The sequence below is a fragment of the Plecotus auritus genome (genome assembly GCF_963455305.1).
Source record: "Plecotus auritus genome assembly, chromosome: 4".
NCBI classification, from domain to species: Eukaryota; Metazoa; Chordata; class Mammalia; order Chiroptera; family Vespertilionidae; genus Plecotus; species Plecotus auritus.
Genome location: NC_137775.1, coordinates 157,481,953 through 157,503,289, shown reverse-complemented (window position 1 = coordinate 157,503,289; position 21,337 = coordinate 157,481,953). Strand labels below are relative to the sequence as shown.

Here is a 21,337-nt window from a genome sequence, read left to right as displayed (position 1 = left end):
TACACATTGATTAATTCTACAGGCATACCTCGGAGATATGGCAGATTTGGTTCTAGGTCTCTGTAATAAAACAGGTGTCCCAATAAAATGGGCCAAAATCCTTTTGATGGTGGAGGGTCTTGTCTTTATTTTGTAAAAATCACAACATATGTGAAGTGTAATAAAGCAAAGCACAAGAAAGCAAGGCATGCCTGTATTGACTACCTGAATGTCTGTGTTGCTCAACTCTCATATAGAGCAAAGCCACCTGAGTACATAAATAGTGAGAGATTTAAGCTAATACCAGGTAACTGAAGCCACTGCATAGTCTAAACTGAAAGGTTCCTGCCACATAATGCTTTATGGAACTCTCTTTAGCTCATTTGCCCCAACTTGGTCTGACAGACTATAATGTTGGATCTAGTACTAATAGAACTTAATTGGCATAAAACAATGTTTCTTCTCTGCCCTTAGATTGTGTGGCCAGTATCTTACACCAGAAGAGATGAATGCAAGTGGGCTGGAAAAGATATTCTGGTGAGTATCAATCTATTAAATAATTTTAGTAATTGCATATAGTAATTTATTACTCTATAATCATCGTTGCTGTGTTATCTTAACACCATTCTTTACTTATGGATTTAAATACTCTTTAGAAACAAAATAATAGTTAATTTTGTATATTTTTATTATTATGTAAAGTATTGAGTTTTATATAAAGTAAAATACCAACAAGGCGAAATAAAGCAAAACTATGTTCCCTTTGATTACTTATATATATACAAAAGATAACAAAATACAGTTTTGTAGCACATATATTTAAGACAATTCTTTGTACAGATTGGCTTTAATATGTTAATTTTTCATGAATTCCTTTTGAATTATATGAAATATTTTTGCCTCTGAGTCATCATAATTAAACTACTCCTCTTGTCTTCTTTTTATTCCTTTCTTTTTCCATTCCTTCTTTTTTCCTTTTTAACTTTCCCCATTTCCTCCCTTCTTTTTCTTCCTTCCTTCAAATCTTCCTTCCTTCCTTCCTTGCTTCCTTTTATTCCTTATACTAGAGGCCCGGTGCATGAAATTAGTGCATGGGGGGGGTGGTGGGGAGGGTGTCCCTCAGCCCAGCCTGCACCCTCTCCAATCTGGGACCCCTCGAGGGATGTCCGACTGCCCGTTTAGGCCCGATCGGACATCCCTCTCACAATCCAGGACTGCTGGCTCCCACCTGCTGGCCTGCCTTCCTTCCTGATTGTCCCTAACCGCTTCTGCCTGCCAGCCTCATCACCCCCTAACCATTCCCCTGCCAGCCTGATTGATGCCTAACTGCTCCCCTGCCAGCCTGTTTTCTCCTAACTGCCCTTCCCTGCAGGCCTGGTCACCCCTAACTGCCCTCCCCTGCAGGCTTGATCACCCCCAACTGCCCTCCCCTGCTGGCCATCTTGTGGTGGCCATCTTGTGTCCACATGGGGGCAGGATCTTTGACCACATGGGGGCAGCCATCTTGTGTATTGGAGTGATGGTCAATCTGCATATTACTCTTTTATTAGATGGGATAGAGGCCTGGTGCATGGGTGGGGGCCAGCTAGTTTGTCCTGAAGGGTGTCCCGGATCAGGGTGGGGGTTCCCTTGGGGCATGAGGCGGCCTGGGTGAGGGGCCTGTGGTGGTTTGCAGGCCAGCCACGCCCCCTGGCGACCCAAGTGGAGGCCCTGGTATCTGGGATTTATTTATCTTCTACAATTGAAACTTTGTAGCCTGGAGCAGAGCCAAGCCTTATGCTCACTTCATGGCAGCAGCCATTTCTGTTGGGATTTATTTACCTTCTATAATTGAAACTTTGTAGCCTGGAGTGGGCCGACCAGGGTGTGCAGAAAGCTTGGCTTCCTCCATTGCCGGGGAAACCCAAGCCTCCCTTCTGCTCTCTCCTTGGCCACAGCCATCTTGGTTGGGTTAATTTGCATACTTGCTCCTAATTGGCTGGTGGGCGTGGCTGGTGGGTATGGATGGTGGGTGTAGGGGAGTGATGGTTAATTTGCATCTCTCTCTTTTATTAGGATGTTGATATTTCCAATTATTCATTGTATTTGAGCACATACCTTATTTATTTATTTATTTTTTTTATTGAAATGTTTTGGAGCATTTTGAATATTATCCTTGAAGTAAAGATCAAAATTTCTGTGCCTCTGATAAAGTTTTTGGAGTCCTGTGGCATATATGTATTTTAACTTGCCTATTAACACACAGACAATAAACAATAGAGATTTGAAAAAAAAAAATACCTTATCTACTCTGGTGTTATCATAATATCTAGCTCACAGAATTCCTTTATTTATTTATTTTTTTAAATATATTTTATTGATATTTCACAGAGAGGAAGGGAGAGGGATAGAGAGCTAGAAACATCGATGAGAGAGAAACATCGATCAGCTGCCTCCTGCACACCTCCCACTGGGGATGTGCCCGCAACCAAGGCACATGCCCTTGACCGGAATCGAACCCGGGACCCTTCAATCCGCAGGCCGACGCTCTATCCACTGAGCCAAACCGGTTTTGGCCACAGAATTCCTTTAGAACTCAAACAATCACAAGTAAAATTATGACATGGACTATAATGCACAATACAAATATTAACTATTATTGTTGTTATTATTTGTATATGTTGCTTAGACAGTTTCTAAGTGAAATTAGTTTGGTCCTGCCCCCACCCCACAACTCTGCTATCAATACTGTATAATGAGAGATTCTAGTGTGAGCCCAGATGCAGTTAATTCAGCAGCTGCAATATAGTCATGATCCTCAAAGTACTGTATGGTTAGCCCTGATCATGACCTCAGAGGTTTCCTCTCTGAGAAGGGTAAGTTTATTATATTTTCCTGGCTTACTGAAAATGCTTATGGGTTTTATAAAACTAAATTAAAAGGAACTAAGACATCATTTTATAGTACCTTGTAATAAAGATTCTGAAAACTTATAAATCATGTTTTATATGTTATGGTAAAGATAGGTAATAATATCTTTGAGAGATATAATATCCTTTGAGAGATGTAAATTTTTAAAAGTTCAAACCTAATAGATTTTAGATATTTTAGTTTAAGAAAAAAAATGCATTTTTCCTCTTGTTCTAAACACCAAACACAAAAATATATTTACATAGTAAAATGTATTTTATACTATTTTTCTAGTAACCCATTTCTTTAATATTACTTTTTACTGACCTATTATTCAAAATATATTTTATGCATTTATAATTTATTTTATTCAAGTTTATTTTATTTTTTAAATAACCTCATTTATGTACTTCAATTTACATATCTATTTCATTTAAGTCAGATATATGGCATTGATTGAATATTTTTGGATTATTCAGATATAGACCAATTTTTTTTTCATTTCTTTCTAATGTAATTTTAGAATAGCAATTAGTTGACTCCCTGGGATTTGTAACATTTCTTCCTTGATAAACATTTTTAAATAAATAGCATACTTATTTTTACCAATAATTTCTGAAATAATCACTTGGGAAGAAAGATGAAAGGTAAAGAGTTTTTTTTTTTATAATTTTCATTCAACACCTGATTTTTGAAGTGATACATGGACAGTTTGATGGAAATTCTGCACTCTTGAGGAAATAATAGTCAGCTGTGACTTATGGACAGTGATTCCTTTCAAAGAGCTCTTGTGATGCTGAAAACCACAAGAATGAGGCTTGAGTGGTTTTTGCAGCCATCGGGACTCCAAGATAGAATTGTAACCAAAATAGGAACTGACCTGAGCATTTATAGAAAAGTAAACTAATGACCTCCTTGAGTGCTCTCTTTGGTTTCTGGAACCTGAGTTTACCCTTTCTCTTTGGGCTTCAGTGTTCTCTCAGAAAGCCCTCCGGAAATAAGGCTCCTTTAAACAAACAGTCCTGGGGGAAGTGTTCTCCTCTCAGTATTAGATTCAGATGCAAGGATTCAATAGGAAAATACAATAAGAAAAGCGGGGCAAAGACACTGGCTAACTTTATGTACCTTGAGAGTGGGCGAAGAATGTGTCACTGAGTGTAACATCATACAGAAAATTGAACCCTTTCTCCATTCTCCCAGGCATCTGGGAAGATACAAACCATCATTTCTCATGGCTCAGTTTTGCATCAAACACATATGTTAAGTCAGCAACTGGAATTCGAGCAGCTATTCCACAAAGATGGACTTTGTGGTAAAGAGGGAATCTGCAGCCTAAGACACAATCCCTTATATTCCTGCTCTGCGTCTCTCTCGAGAGCACGCATGCATGTGTCTGAGGCTGCTGATGACATTTCTGACAACAACATTAATCTAAATTTATTTTTTCCTCTTGTAGAAGTGGATATACAGGATATATACCAATGTGCCTTCTTTTCTTGGTGTTGTAGGTTCTAAACCTTTGTTGTGGTTTTTCTATATTACGGGACTGAACTACTCATGAACTTTTCCATTGTTGTTACTTGAGAGTTGTAATTTGAAAAAAAAATTATATAATATATTATATTATTGAACAGAGACCCTGAATAAGGAAATAAATGCAATCCACATATGTCCATTCTGACTGCTATTATCCACTTTACTTTCATTTTTTATATAGCCTGATGCTTAAAATCCACTTTGTTATTCACAATAACATTCATTCCTATTGGGGGATTAACTTCCTTGACCCTGTTTTGCAAGTGAAAACTGAATACATGCTAAACTGGTAAAAGAATCTGTTTCGAATCACTCGCTCTCTGACTCTTCTTTGTTTATCCTATTAAATCATCCCTCTTTGCACTGTTGCCATAAAACCAAATGGCAACCGTATGATTGTTAGAAATATTTTGAATATCATTGGAAATCAAAATCTCAACCATCTGAGATGAACAAAAAAATCAGATTCTCATAACATTCCTATTGTTGGATCAATTTCAAAGTGTAATATTTCATGCACCTGAATTTTGGGACATTTTTGAAATTCTTGCGGGATTTTTTTTTAAATTTTGTCCTTAGTTGTTATTACTCATTTTTGATGCTATCATAGATGATAACGTTTTGTCAAATTATTCTGGCTCAAATTGCAGGACCTTAGCAACACTAATTTTTGCCATATGAATGCATTTGAGATGTTGATACTACCCAAGCATCTTAAGTTGCAGTGCAGCCCCAAATGCATGTTAGTCCTTGAATTTCATTTACTTTTTCAAAGGTCAAAATTGACTACGCGTTTAATATTTTTATTTTATTTTAGAGACTTCAAGGAATTATAGAAATTTATTAAATGGATAGTTAGAATAACCTCCTCATTCTACAAAAAGTCAATCATCAGATTCATTACATCTCTAAATCCTATGTATAATTATTGGGAGAAAATTTTTAATGGGTCTCTCACACTTCTGTACACCTGATGAGAAAAAAGTACTAACTGCCTATTTTGCAGACTATATTTAGGGGTATTTGTACAGTGAAGAGACTTGGAAGGCACTGTCTCTCTGTGAAGCAAAAGGCTGGTTTGAAAACAGCCTTGAGAAGTAGAGAGAGTGTCTCCATTGGCACAAAGGACAGGTTTGCTTCCTGTCCGGTAAAATGAACATAATGCCTCCCTCAAGTTCCAGTATGCTTTGACTATTATGAAATATTCAGGTTCCCTCCACCCAGGGTTTTTCTCCAGTAATACAACTAAATGCATTTGCCAGTGTCACCTGGCTCTTTTCTCACTGCCCAGAGGGAATTGGAGCTTGAGGAACTGGCATAAGAAATGCTGATACTCTGAGTACTGCCATTTCTGCAATGAAGTCTTTTATCTCTGACCCAGGAGACATATATCTTCTGCCAGCATCCATGACACTGTGCCAGGGTAACTTCTTTTACAAGTAAGACAAAAATCACAGACTCTTCACAGTTCTTGACAGTATGGATTACAACAGTTTTGTTGTATTTTTTTGGGGGACAATCAAGATGATCTCACAAATGAAAGACGATAGTCACTTTATTCATTTTTAAACATGAATGATTCCCATGATGAAATTTGATGACACTTCAGGTGGAGATAACTTATTTTTTATGAAGGCCAGTGAATACCTTATTTATTAAATATCAGAGAAATAAGCACAGATTTTTATGTGCACCAGGATGTGAGTGTATTGCTGCTTGGGGGTAAATTTCAGGTAAATTAAATAGGATTATAGTTTTAATTTGACATTCAAAAGTGGTAGTAGTAATAATAGCTAACACTTATTGAAAGCTTGCTATATATACTTGGTGTTGTTATTAATGAATTGCTTTTATTAGCTTATGTATGTAACCCATATTTGGATATGAAAGACATATTTCAAAGCAATTGGACGAACTAGTTTTGTGTCTTAGGTAAGATATATATATGGGAAATGAAGCTTTACCATTAAAATTATCTTAGGAACTAGGTCTTATTCTTATTTTTAATTCATATGTTTTGCTAATAAAACAAAATATGATGTAATCATTGTGACTGAATTGTCACACACATATTTTTGGAACTCTTTTAGACTCAGGATTAAAATTTAAATGCATTTTAAGTATATATTGGCAAAGTAAGTCTAGCACTTGTAATAGAAGCATTATATAAAAACTTCCAGAGGGCTTGGAGATTTTTTTTTTTTAAATATATTTTATTGGTATTTTACAGAGAGGAAGGGAGAGGGATAGAGAGCTAGAAACATCGATGAGAGAGAAACATCGATCAGCTGCCTCCTGCACACCCCCCACTGGGGATGTGCCCGCAACCAAGGTACATGCCCTTGACCGGAATCGAACCCGGGACCCTTCAGTCCGCAGGCCGACGCTCTATCCACTGAGCCAAATCGGTTTCGGCGGCTTGGAGATTTTTGAATTGTGTTCCTCTTTATTAGAAATTTCCATTATATCCTTAAATGGCTGAAATGAAATTCAAATGTTTATCATTGACAAATGAATATTTAGATTTAAGTGGACACCCACACATCAGTTTACATACTTATTTGTAGAGTACAGTAAGAATTTTATACTCTGTAAGTTTCATTAGGATGATTTGAACAATTGCTCTGGGAACAGGGTTTTGGCAAATGTCTTCTCACTACATAGGTAGCGGGTTGTTCCCAGTTGCTGAAGGAGTAGTTTCTAATAGTTGTCATTGGTATTTTGCTTCTCTATTCACTTGACAATCTTCCTGAATGAAATTTTACTTGTTTCTGGGGATACACTAACCATCATATCATAGATTTAATGTGAACATTGGAAACATGATATGAAGAAAGATTATGGAGGGGCATATTAGGGACCACCCACAATCAAAGCCAGTGAATGGTACAAATGTGATAATTATATTTATAGCACAATATGAAAGAAAATATAAGCCAAAGAGGAGAAATTATCAACTTCTCTGGTTCATATGGAATTTCAAAGTGAAATTATTCAAAATTATTAAACAGAAGAGAAATACTTTGGGCAACTTTTGTTAATATCATGGTCTATGGTGGCTATGTATATAATCATTTTGATCAAGTTTGAAAGTTTCAAGTAATTTGAAAAGAAAATATTTATAAAATCTTAAGCAGAATTTCTAAAACTTCAAAACAAACAGTCAATCTGCAGGTATAAAACCAGTCAAATGGGACACTAGACTGAAATGAGCATTTCAGTAAAATCATTTGGTAGCTTAGTGCAGGAGTCTTGACTTAGTTTATCACATCATTCAAACCACTTTAAATTTATTTTTCAATTAATATAAGTTTAAAGATTATATGGTTCAGTAACATGAATAGACATATATTTAAATGACTAGCCATGAAATAATGCCAATTTTGTTGTCCTAGTTAAGTCAGAATTAAAGAAAAAAATTCTCTCACATTAAAACAAAACCTTAAAGTGGAAAGGTCAGTTGATTTTATTATGCTATCCTTCTTAATAATGAAGGTAAAAATATCTCCCTAGAAAGACAAAACAGCCTATACACCATTTCATAAGACAGTTGTTTAAAACTCAAGTTACAAATTCAACATTAGATGGCTAATATTGTAATTAGAAGATAGTTAAATCTTAGTTTTAATAGATATGTCCCTTTAAAGAAGAGATTTCTAACATCCTTCAGTGAATGTCAAGATATTAGGAAGGCATGATTATGGATGGTCTGATGTCAACACAGTGTTAAAAGAAAAAGATATGAAACCTTATTGTTAGATAATTATGGGACAGCCTAAATAGATAGAGGGATTAAGTGAGTGGCAGGAACAATCTCACGGATTACTACTTTGGTATGAGGATTCTAGTATTCAGCTAGCTTGCTAAATAAATGGACCAAAGAAAAAGAAAGTCAACAGATTAACTTCAGGAATTAAGCTTATTAATGGATTTTCATGCAGAAATGAATCCACCCATCATGATAGGGAAAGGCTTTCCCAGCTGCAAGATTATGAGTTAAAATGTTTCTACATAAACTGCAGATGGGATATAGACTTTTTTTTTCTTTTTAAATGACTGTTCATTGACCTGAGGCAATGCTGTACTATACCCCTTCATTTTGGACTAATTTATATTTGTACCAGAACAAGTTGTTAGTTTTAATCATGAACTGAATATATTTGAATAGAGATTGTTCATCTTCACAGTCTTCTCTTCTTTCTCTTATTTATAGCAAAATTTCACTGTTCCATCCATAATTTAAGAACATGCAAGGAGGTAATTGGAATTGGAGGTAAATTATATTCTTTTGTGAAAAGTATAATTATCGGAAGTTAGTTAAAAACACCTCAATTCTCTAATTTTCATGCATGGAGCAGTTGTTTTGACAGATGGATGGACTTTATTTTTGTAACCGTGCAGGAAAGACTGTGTAACAGAGTCTAATCAGTGCTACATATTTGTAATGTTTGTTTTTGAATCACTGTGCATTTGGCTCCTATATCATTTTCTGGGAGTAGACATTTTCTTTCTAATTTATTTTTCCAGGCTAATATCTCTCTATGTGTAATTCCTCTGAAATTACACATTTGATCCGAAAGGACTGGAAATCCTAAAAAAAAAAAAAAAAAATAAGTGCAAATGGTTTGTCACTGAGGATGATGAATCATTGCTCTTCAGGTGTGGCCCTGGGGTTTACTGGTTTATGACTATCTTTACTTTTACTTCTAGGCTAAGTTAACAATTTATAATGCTGTGGGTCTGGAGTACATTTCAGTAAAATAAGAGGTCAGTATGGTTGCCTGACTCTCAAAAAGCCAAGTTGTTGCTAAACTTGTCTGGGTATATCAACTTAAATTCCAAAAAGGAGCAAGGTTTGAAAATGAATTCATTTTCAACTGATTACATTCCCTTTATTACATTGTAAATCTGCCAGTGCTGAGCAAAGCAGTGCAGTAGTCTAATGCCAAAAAGTACATTACATTCTGAGTTTTAAGAATCGTCATGGTTCAAGAAAAGGTCAGAAACACTCTTCTTCTGTCTCCCTAGAGCAGAAATGTGTGAAGTGTGTTTCCTTTTTCTGCCACGCTTCCTTCTTTATAATGGAATGTCCAGGCTGCTTCCAAATAAAGTGAATATCCTGTTTTGGAACACTGGAAAACCTTGGCAGCCATAAGCTAGAGAAAAGAAGGCAAATGAATGACAGGATTGATACTCTTTTATGTAGGTTTTCTGTTTAAAGAACAAATCCTTACCAACCATGTTTCTGTCAAGTTTTGGGTGTGTGTTTTTTCCTGTCCAGTTATTTTAATTCATTGATTCCACTCCATTATTGTTGATGAGTTTTCTTGAAGCTATTTTTAGCCAATTTTGAAAGTATTTAATTCATTTTCTTTGTTTCAGTTCAGTCTTAGCACACTATAAACCCAGGAAATTTCTTTCTCTCTGTTTTATTTGCCTCAACCTTCACTTCAAAATAATATTGAACTAGCCCCTGGGCATGGCAACAATACAACCGGCTGCCAACTGGGAGAGTTCAGTGGGGAAATGAAAGGATCCTTCCAGGCCTAAGGCCAATAGGGCGGGTCTGGTTGCTTTGTAGCACAGATAGACTCCGTTATCAGCGTACTCCATGGTGAGAATGGTGTGAAACATTTGCCAGATTTCACAGCCCTGGTTATGTCATTGATTTTTTTTTTTTTCTTTAGCTGCTCAGTAGAGTAACAGTTGACATTATAGAAGTTCTTCTTTGACAGTTAATAGAGAACAAATTAAAATTATTATGTTCAGTGTAGCTCTATTCCATCTTTTTCAAGAACCCTGAGAGTTCTTCAATGGTTACTTTTTGCCAATCAGTTACACAATCTATAAGAGATAAGAACTAACGAATTCTATGATTTTAGAATTCATAATGGTTTCAGAGGTGACGTGGGCCATTTGTGTTCATAAATATCTGTGCTTGGACAGTATTTCCTCCCTTTTGTTTTTTATTATGCAGAATTGTCTATTCTCTTATTTCCAGGATGCACTTAGGTACTACTAATTGGATTAGAGAATTAGGTTTTGTATTCAAAATTGCATGAGAATCTTTAAAGACATGGCAGAGAAACTGAAATTCTGTTCTTTTCTAAAATGAACAAGACATCCATCTGGAACTACCACTATTATTTATTAGAATATTCATTTTTTTTACCAATATACACACAGCCAATTTTTTGGTTTCAACATATGGTGATGGAGGTGGTTATATATAATCTTGAATATTGAGCAACAATCAGGGATGGCTATCTTTATGTGAGTGTGTGGCCACATACATGTTTCCAAGAAAGGGATACAATAAAGTATTTTCCTGAAAATGAGTTCTTCGCAAATGACTGAATTTTCTTTAAAATACAGATAAATCCTTTGGGTAAGACTCATGACTGCTTCATGTGTAAATGAATTTATCAGCTGTTTGCCTCTCCACAACCTTGTTCCACTGCCCAAACATGCATGCCCTATTCTCTTGGGGAAAGAGGAGAAACTGTTACAGAACAGGGAGTTTGTTGCTAAGAGTCTTGGAAGTTGTTATAGCTGCTTCACAGTTTTTCCTAAGATGTACCATGTTCAAAGTGAAACATGGCTGAGATCCACATACCCTTTATGCTAGGAAATGTTTCTTCATAGCAACTTGAAAAATCCGTTGGTTTCAGAGCTTAATTTTATGTTTTAATGTATTACCAGACACAAGTAAAATTCAGGATCCAGGTAGCAATAACAGTGGGAAAAATTAGATGTTTATTGTAGTTACTCTCCTAAACTACTCAGCATATGTTAAGAAAGCATGAGGAGTCCTAACTTGAAAGTTATATATTTCACTTTAAATAGCTCTAACTCAGTTTGAGGACAATATATTTATAAGACATCCTCAGGTTTCATCCTAGAAAAATCTGTGCTGATGGGAAGCAATTATTTGAATTTAAATATCAATTATTCTCTTCATTTGGTTGTCTGCCCCATTTCTTTTATGGAGACAATAGAGTTAAGACCCAATCATTAGCTGCAAGCACAGAATACAGATGTGGTGTGGAAATGTACTCAAGTTACTGTAACACCTCAGTTATAAACTCCCACTGACTACACAGGCCCAATGCATTCTGAGCTCTCACTTTGTCAGTCACATGTCACAGAGAGTGACTTTTGGAGTGTTACAGTGCTAGGACCAACCCAGTCTCTATAATGCTTCCCAACTTGTTTGCACTATAGTCTGCTTTTACACTTTGCCTGCACTTCTAGTGACATAGGTGGGTCTTAATTCCAAATCTCTATAGGCAAAAACACAAAACGAATTAACAAAGTGCACGATCAATAACAGAGTACTTTTTAGTGCAGTTTTATTTATCACATAAATACTCAATTGTATATTTTTCAATGGATGTTATATATTCTATGATGAACTCGTATTTTCCTAAAATATTCAATTTTTAGGATTTGTGACTTGATAGTAGACCATAACATTTTTAAGCTATTTTGAGTTTGAGTTTTCTTTTTACAATATTGATATAGTTCATCTATTTAAAATATTTTCTTAAAATTGGGTCTTTCTTGCTTTGAACTTTTGGGACAATAAAATTATTCAACTTATATTATGAATATCTGAGATTTCCCTCAAATCTTTCCTCAACAGGGACAAAAGGCTAATATTCCTGTTTGCTCATAGAAAAGTATTTTCTTCCATAGGATTTACAGATAGAATACAATCTACAGAAAGAATGTAAATAATTTTATCCATTTTATTTCTTATCTGATATCTTATTCAGAAAATAACTTTCCAGGCATGTCTAAACTTCTATAAATAATACCAAAACATGACTAAAATTTACTCATCATTAATAATTTTTCTTTCTTCCCTCCTGGGAAATCCATGACTCACTAGGCAGGGAGTTTCATGTATAGGTTCAGGATGTCCATGAACTTTCTGAAAGTACTTTGTAATTATACTTGCTCTACAAAACATCCTTTAGCCTATAAATACTCCAAACTCTACCATCTTTATCTCACCTTAAATATACCCAAATTGTCTTTGAGGCTGAAGCGACGTTTCCAGGAGAAGGTGGCCCTAACTTCTTAGGGTCTATAGAGCTCATTAGCAAGCAGCACTTCTGAAGTTCAAAGTCGACTGCCCATCATCATGGGTTACTATTGATATTAAACTTCATGTTTAAAAGAAGTGCATATTATCTTTACTTTTGTTTTCCTTTTCTAAAATTAAATTCAAAGCTGATTTTTGAAAAAAATCACCTTTGTATTATTTACCTAATTTATTGATTAATCAAACCACTTTCTGTTTGTCTCATTTCTAGAAAATGTACCTTTGATTATAGATTGGTTATCTACATTTATTCTACTTTTGAATAAATAAATTACAAATATTTTTATTAAAAGATTTAGTACAACAAAATATTTTATTTAGCGACCCCCCCCCCCCCGGAAAACTAAGAATTTCAATGTTTTCAGTTCATATAAAAATATGAGCAAACAATAGAATAATAAACCCTACTAATGCTGTGAAAAGGACACAAAAAAATCTGTTCAATCATACTCAACACCGAGGATACCTCAGGCATGCTGCCTGCTAGAACTCACTGCTTTTCCTTTTGCCTTACAGAAAGAATGTGCTAATTTCATCAAGGTGCTTAAAGCTTATAATCAGACTCACTTGTACGCCTGTGGCACGGGGGCTTTTCATCCGATTTGCACCTACATTGAAATTGGACATCATCCTGAGGTAAAGCTGGCTTTTAAAAAACAGTGTTTGTCCATGACCTCTTCCTATTCAAATGCTTCATTACTGATTTCTGCAGCTCATTTAACTTCTGGTTCATATTCAGTGAGAACTACTTCAAATTCAAATGCTGTTATTCATTTTAATCTGTGAATGCAAAAACAATGAGACCATCACTCAAGGCTAACTATGGAACAGGAGGAAGGAAGGAAGGAAGCACTTGCTTTCGCCCTGGATGACGGAGTCAAATCCATTTTGCATGTGTGGCAGATGTCAGCCGGCTGAGTGCGCACTGTTTTCTCCTTCATTTTTTATTGCCAGCTTTCCCCTCCATTTCCATCCTCAGTCAGAAGTGTCTGCCACCCCAGTTGTTTTCTTCTGCCTAGGGATTATAAAAGAATGCCATACATGTGCACAACGATCTGCTCTCATGTTTGACCTCAATTATTTTCATACGTGTTCTAGCTCAGCTCAGTGATATTTTTATATTTTTGGCTATTATGTTGGTGATATGGAAAAATGTTTCTTTAATATGTTTATGATTCCTAAAAGATGTTTTAGTGAGAAAGTTTGATGAGGAGATTAAAATGAGGTAAATTTAAGTAAAAATTGAAATTAGGGGAATATTGAAAGGAAAAGTTACTAATATTGAAAGTAGTTTCATGAATTGGGCTTACCAATATCCTTCAATTATAAGCCCTTTTATAAGTTCTGGCTCAAAATCCTAAGAATAAACACATTTATGCAGTGAGAAAATCATTTGTGACAGAGTTTTCTTCCAAATTGGAATTCAGAAATACTTAGCAAATAAAGGATTTGTTCCCAGGATATTTCTGGAACCCTAAAGATAAAATATAATTTACATGTTAGCCACTTCTTTATAACATAAACTCCAGGATCTCCAAATTATTTTTAAGATGTCCTAAAGTGATACAAATGTGTTCTTTCAACCCAAAGGCTTAGAGATCAAAACAGTGTTGTAACTTTTTTTTTTTTAATAAGACACCTTAGAGATGTCTAGATATGGTTTCTAGACTATGTACCATTATTATTACTTTCTTGTTGAGCCAGATAAGATTAAACATTTTCCTCAGGTCAAACCAGTTTAGATAATTGCCCCTCTATTTCCCCACCACATCCTTCCTCCTTCTCTTACTCACAAGCATGTATACTGTACTTGCAACATACCCAAGAGGTGTTTTTTAAATATGTTTTTATTGATCTCAGAGAAGAAGGGAGAAGGGAGAAAGAGATAGAAACATCAATGATGAGAATCATTGTCTGGCTGCCTCCTACATGCCCCCCACTGGGGATTGAGCCAGCAACCATGTGCCCTGACCAGGAATTGAACCGTGACCTCCTGGTTCATAGGTCAATGCTCAACCACTGAGCAACACAGGCCAGGGCATACCCAAGTAAAAAATTAACTTTAAGGAAAGGCAGTTTTACTTAAATTGCTTGTTTCATATTGGTGAAATCAGGAATCATTTCCTGCACATAGTACTGGAGACTTGGCACACTCTCCCTCTTTGCCTACTTAGCCATTTTCTATCATCAGGGGCCCTAGAAAATGGACTTGAGTGATTGCTCCACTTTTTTAATACTCTTGAGATAGCTCTAGAGAATTCCCTAATATTATATTGTACTTTATGCATCTGTATGCCAGGCATCATGCTGTCAGAGCAATGGAGTCAGGAGAGCTGAGCTTCAATCACAGGTTAGATGGTGTCACATCTGGCTTTGATCTTGTTCTACAATGTACTAGCTGTAGAACATTGGAAAATTACTTAACCTCTCTGAGACTCTGCCTCACAGTGTGTAAAACAAAACTAAACAAATCCTCTTCGATCCTCAGTATTCATATATTTTAAGTGAGAGTTTGACCACTTACCTCCAACTGCCTTCCAACCCTCCTAGCAACCCATTGGCATTTTTGCTGTAGAAACTCAAGGAGTTCTAATCCCATCATTGTTAAAAGCATGCCCTCTGACATCAGACTGCAGGACTTTTGTCCAATCTCAATTTAATACTAGATGCTTGAAATAGAGCAAGCTACTTATTTTTCCTGTCTCTGTTTCTAACCTAGAAAGTGATAGGGAATGGTCCGTACCTCATAGAGTTGTTATGAGAGTTTAATAGGTAGTAGGTGCTGCAAATATCAGTTACCATTTTGAAAATATATATTTGCATCTCAGGGCTGAAAGCCACTGCTCTCTTTCATGTTAGTATTTAAGTGTCACTTTGCCTCTTAAATGTACTTCACTTCATCAGAGGATGCAAATTATGGCACTGAGCTCTCTTTGTTGCCAGGTGATTCTGCACTTGTCTCATTTTCCTACATTTTTAAATTTGAAGCTTAGATGACATTGATGACCTTAAATTAAAATACTACATATTGTTCCCCTATTTTTATCATTTTCCAAAAGAATGTCCATTTTGTTTTATTTTTGCAGTTGCTATTTCATAGAGTTCACAGCATATTCCTTCTCAGCTCATCAATTAATTATTCATTGCTGACTTATGGGTGGAAGGGGAATGGAAAGGTACAGGTTCTGGACACAGGCCATTTACTCATGCAAATGAGGCCATTTCTTCGACTGAAAAAAACAAATAAAGATTCCATTAAATCTCTTTTGATGCGGAATATTGGGGTGCAAGGATTTTTCTGAAATTCTGAAGCTCAGAGCCTTTAAGAGAGGTCTTCTCTTAGAAGCTCCACTGAGCTTCATTTCTATGGCAACTGTATATTGAGAAATACTGTTCCAGACTGTTTAGGAAGTCAGTGAAAAGATGATTATGCAATTACCTAGGGGATTTGGAGCCGTCTAGACAGTCTATCTAGGAAATTCTGGAAAAGAAATTATCAAGATAGTTTGTCTAGATGACATGAAATTTAATTTTCAGTGCTTAAGCTTTCTTAAGAGAGAATCTGTTTTAAATTGATCTATACGGATACTGAGAACACTACCCTTGGATTTAAACAGTTATGCTATTTGGGGAGTTTGATAACAGAAACAATGTGTGCTTCATACAGTTAGGAAAAGAATGAGGTTAATGAAAAGACTGGAAGAGAAAGAAACAAAATAGCAGTCAGACCAAGAGCAGAATTTTCAGAGTTCATAAACTTTCATGAAGTTTGCATTTAGTAACTTTATTTACAATGATGGTTTTTCAGATAAAAACATGACACATCTTTGTCCTAGCTTTTAGTTTAGAAGTAATATGTATACTTTGCTGTTACCTGCCCTGCACTACATAAAATAAGTAAATAATTTCATTTATACTCTGCCCAGCCCTTACATATTATAAATGATTTTATCATACAAGAAAAAAGACATTTTGATTTTTGCTTTTAGCATGGATTAAATGGACACTTTACTTTCACTTTTTCTTCGCAGTGTTCTTCCTTTAATATAACTCATTGTCTTACATGAGTTCCCAGGATTATTGAAACCTTTTGTTAGAAAATGACATGATGGACTTACCAATTCAGATGGCCAATGGCCACCAAAATAAAGACATCACTTTTGAAGTAAATAAAGCTTCTATTTATTACTTAAGAGCTTCAGATCTTGTTGGAGGAAATTAACAATTCCTTTTAAAAATGATAAACAGTTTGCAATTTACTCCCTAGCTAAATAGATCCTATTTTACTCTCCTAGCATTTTAAGAGCAATATTTATACTTTTGAATATTGTATTTCAAAACTTACTTTTACTGTATAGTGAATGCATTCTGACCACACACAGTATGTCATTGATTGTTGTATTAAAGAGATTTTCTGTTTCCTGTAGTACATTTGGGAATTGATAGACATATTAATTAACTCCAGTTCTATAAGATGTGTGTCAATCAATTCTTGGGTATCTGCCAATAGTACTAGACACTGCAGATAACTGCCAGTGAGGTCACATACTTCATACACATGTATGTGTTTATCATAAAAATGCATTCAGAGTTCATGGAAGGAATGATTCAGAGCTAGAATACAGATGAGTTTTATGTTTAAGCTGTTAGCATCCATGCCACTCAAGTGAAAAATGTAAGTCATCCTTAAGAGACAGAATATTCCCAAATGGCTTATGGTATATGTTATTTCCCCTTCAAACTTACATCTGTTAAGAAATTGTATGTGTTTAGGACAACTATAGCTTTTCAGAGAAGTCTCTGGATGTTTTCTCAAATTCCAAATGAGCCTCTTCTATATATTGAGCAGGAAATCAAGGAAAGATGGACCCAGATGAGAGCTGGAAAGTATTAACTTTATAAATACTCTCATAATGCCATGATCTCAATTTATGATAGAACCAAAGGAATGTTAAGAAATGCAGTGAAGCTTAATGGCTATCTATAAGGTCATTTCTACAATGACAACCAATATATAGATATAAAAAACAATGTTTTGCTAGGGTCTCCCCTTCCACCAAGAATAAGAGTTTGCTTTAATGCAAAACTTTAAATCAACTGCTCTTAGTAACAGTCCTCATGACCTAAGTGCCATTTAAGTCTTAATACTTGTCTTTCTCTGACTGGCTTATTTCACTTAGCATAATACTCTCCAGGTCCCTCCTTGCTGTCTCAAAGGGTAAGGTCCTTATTTCTGACAGTAAGGAAAAGAAATCACCATTGTTCTGGGACATTGAGAAGGTAAATGTGATGTCACAGCTTTGTTTGTATCTAACTCTGGACTTTCTGCTTCAGATTCATGCATTTCTAATGAAAGCACTTACACTTTTCATGTGGGAAGGACCTACCCTTATAAATCTTGAAAGCCAACATATGCCATTATAGAAAGCCATGAAGATATATCATTATGTAAGTTGCTAAGGTGTGGGTTGACTGCACCAACGATAAATAAAAGAGAAAGTACATGTAGAGAATAAAAAGAGAGATCATGGGGTGCAGTGGAGAGCAATCAGGGTTGTCAGTTGTAGGCTTATAGAGGTAAGGCTGGACCTAAGCATTGTATGAGGAGTCAGTTTGGATAGGATGAGATCTGAGGAAGTAAAAATAGCAAAGATTGGTGATGAGAATCAGTGTGACATAATGAAAATAGCACTAAGGTGAAAAGAAAAGATATAATGATAAAAGAGGTTTTATCAAATAGATTTGAGGGAACACTAGGGCATAATGGAGGCATTTATAATAAGGGCTCTTTAGATTTATAGCTACAATTCTTAACTGTGACAATCAATGCCCAAGTCATATTGGAAACAATTTATATTCAGATAAATGATTCAATAGAGATAAAATGGACTAGTAAAAATACAGGAAGCATTTTCCTAAGCAAGGCCCTAATAGTAATGTTGAGGAATAGAAATGCAAATGTCTACCTCAGATGACTCACATATACATGAAAATTTAACTTCAACATAGGTGAAGATATCATAATAATAGCAATTATACTCCCAACGACTAATAGTGATTGAGCAATTTATATATATATATATATATATATATATATATGGTACTAGTGGCCCGGTGCATGAATTCATGCACATTGAAAGGGAATTAATTAGAAGAAATATTTTAATATCACTACTTGCCCTTTCTCTATGATAGAAGTGTCAGAGATTAAAGAAAATGAGAAAAATGTATATGAAAGTAATATATAAATTTATTAATAAATAAACAATAACAACCTGTCTGAGTCCTGGGTGCGGGTGAATGGGATTCCTGGCTGTTAGGCCACTGACAGCAAGCTGACCAATGGCTGATTCCCCAAGGATCAATTCCACTGGGGGTGAGGCTGGCCTGGGCTTGGGGCTCTGGCAGTTTGCAGGCCAACCATGCCCCAGATCAGGGTGCAGGTCCCCGCTGGGCAGTGAGGCTGGCCTGGGCTTAGGGCTCCGGCAGTTTGCAGGCCGGCCACGCCCGCGATCGGGGGTGCATGTCGCTGCTGGGACCGCAGTGTTCTGGTCTCTGGACCTCCTGGTGACCGGTTGTTTGGTCGTTCCGCGTTATGGAGTCAAGGCCACAGTCCTTTTATTAGTATACTAGAGGCCTGGTACACGAAATTCATGCACTGGGGGGGGGTTGTCCCTCAGCCCAGCCTGCACCCTCTCCAATGTGGGACAACCCTCTCACAATCCAGGACTACTGGCTCCCAACTGCTCACCTGCCTGCCTTCCTGATTGCCCCTAACCACTTCTGCCTGCCAGCCTGATCACCCCCTAACCACTCCCCTGCCAGCCTGATTGATGCCTAACTGCTCCCCTGCCAGCCTGTTTGCCCCCAACTTCCCTCCCCTGCAGGCCTGGTCACCCCTAACTGCCCTCCCCTGCAGGCCCAGTCGCCCCCAACTTCCCTCCTCTGTCGGCGTGGTCATCCCTAACTGCCCTCCCTTGAAGGCCTGGTCCCTCCCAACTGCCCTCCCCTGCTGGCCATCTTGTGGTGGCCATCTTGTGTCCACATGGGGGCAGGATCTTTGACCACATGGGGGCAGCCATCTTGTGTGTTGGAGTGATGGTCAATCTGCATATTACTCTTTTATTAGATAGAATAGAGGCCTGGTGCACGGGTGGGGGCCAGCTGGTTTGCCCTGAAGGGTGTCCGGATCAGGGTGGGGGTTCCCTTGGGGTGTGGGGCGGCCTGGGAGAGGGGCCTGTGGTGGTTTGCAGGCTGGCCACGCCCCCTGGTGACCCAAGTGGAGGCCCTGGTATCTGGGGTTTATTTATCTTCTACAATTGAAACTTTGTAGCCTGGAGCAGAGCCAAGCCTTCTGCTTGCTCCGTGGCAGCAGCCATTTTTTTTTGGATTTATGTAATTGAAACTTTGTAGCTTTAAGCAGAGGCCTTGGCCGGCCAGGGTGTGCAGAAAGCTTGGCTTCCTCCATCGCCAGGGAAACCCAAGCCTCCCTCCTGCTCTCTGTGGCTGTAGCCATCTTGGTTGGGTTTATTTGCATATTCACTCTGATTGGCTGGTGGGCGTGGCTGGTGGGCGTAGCTTGTGGGTGTAGCAGAGTGATGGTTAATTTGCATATTACTCTTTTGTTAGATAGGATATATATATATAGTGTACACACACACACACACACACACACACTAGAGGCCCGGTGCCTGAAAATTCATGCACTGGAGGGGGATCCCTCAGCCAGGCCTGCCCCCTCTCACAGTCCGGGAGCCCTCAGGGGCAGGAGGCGACCTGGCGATCAGGGGAAGGCAATGCCCCATCACACTTTAGCTGCTGCCACTGCGGGCAGTGCAAGCCTCAGCCGGCCCTGGTTACCTGAGCCTTGGGCAGCCCTGGGTGGCTGGGGGGCTGAGGGGACTGGGGGACTCTGGAGGCTGGCGTGCGGAGTGGCCGGGCCTGCCTGGGGGTAGGCCCAGCCTTGCCATGCACCTGCCGCCCTGGCATGGCCGAGGGCACTGGGCGCTGCCATCTTGTGGCTGTGGGTGCCGCCATCTTTGAGGGTGTGGCAGTCAATTAGCATATTCCCTCCTTATTGGCTGTGGGTGCCGCCATCTTTGCGATGGCATGAGGGTCACTTAGCATATTCCCTCTTTATTAGATAGGATATTATACCACCTGTTTTGAATGTATTACCTCAATTAATCTTTATAAAATCTGATGAAGTAGGTACTCTTAGTATCCCCATTTTACTGATGAGAAATTTAAGATTTCCATGGGTATTTTGTAATGGGCCTAAGGTAAGCATGATGTTTGGTCTAGAAATCACTCCTTTAAAAGGAAGTACCAGCAGCATGCAGTAGAAGATAAAGGGTAAAATCATCAATTCGAATTTAGGGGATTAAGTCAGGGATTTTTTCCTGTTTATTTTGTATTTCAAAAAAAAATTAATGTGTGCCTAATTTAAACAAGGTGGTGAGTGCAAATAAGGAACACTTGCTGACTGGTGACATGAATAAAGGCCATCACATTTAAGCTGGGCTTTGAAAAAATGGGTGAAGTATGGATGAGTTTGGGAGATAATCAAGACAGTAAGAACAGTGAATAGGAGAACAGAGACATGAAAAGCCAACAAGGAAAGGGTCAGTATCTCATTGTGCATAGAATATAGGGATTTTCAAAATAAGGAGGCTTGAAAATTAGGATCAAGTTGAGTTTGGAGAAGCTAGTTAAGAGATACAAATTTTTAGGAAAAGGCTACTATTTTTGCTACAATTGGTTTCAAAACATATTTTTGGTGTAAATGTGGGGGAAATGAATGGACAGGTAGATACATCCATT

At 37.4% G+C, this 21,337-nt stretch overlaps 1 protein-coding gene across 2 annotated transcripts in view; it reads left to right on the top strand.

The window, feature by feature from the left end:
• SEMA3A (semaphorin 3A) overlaps positions 1-21,337 on the top strand; it is a 202,666-nt gene that overhangs the window by 60,727 nt on the left and 120,602 nt on the right. Inside the window, exons 3-4 of one of the 2 annotated variants that reach the window (XM_080664128.1) lie at positions 454-516; positions 13,031-13,150. In XM_080664128.1, the coding sequence (XP_080520254.1) occupies positions 454-516; positions 13,031-13,150 (183 nt within the window). The remainder of the gene's footprint in view (positions 1-453; positions 517-13,030; positions 13,151-21,337) is intronic. The other variant, XM_080664129.1, reaches the window with a different exon arrangement.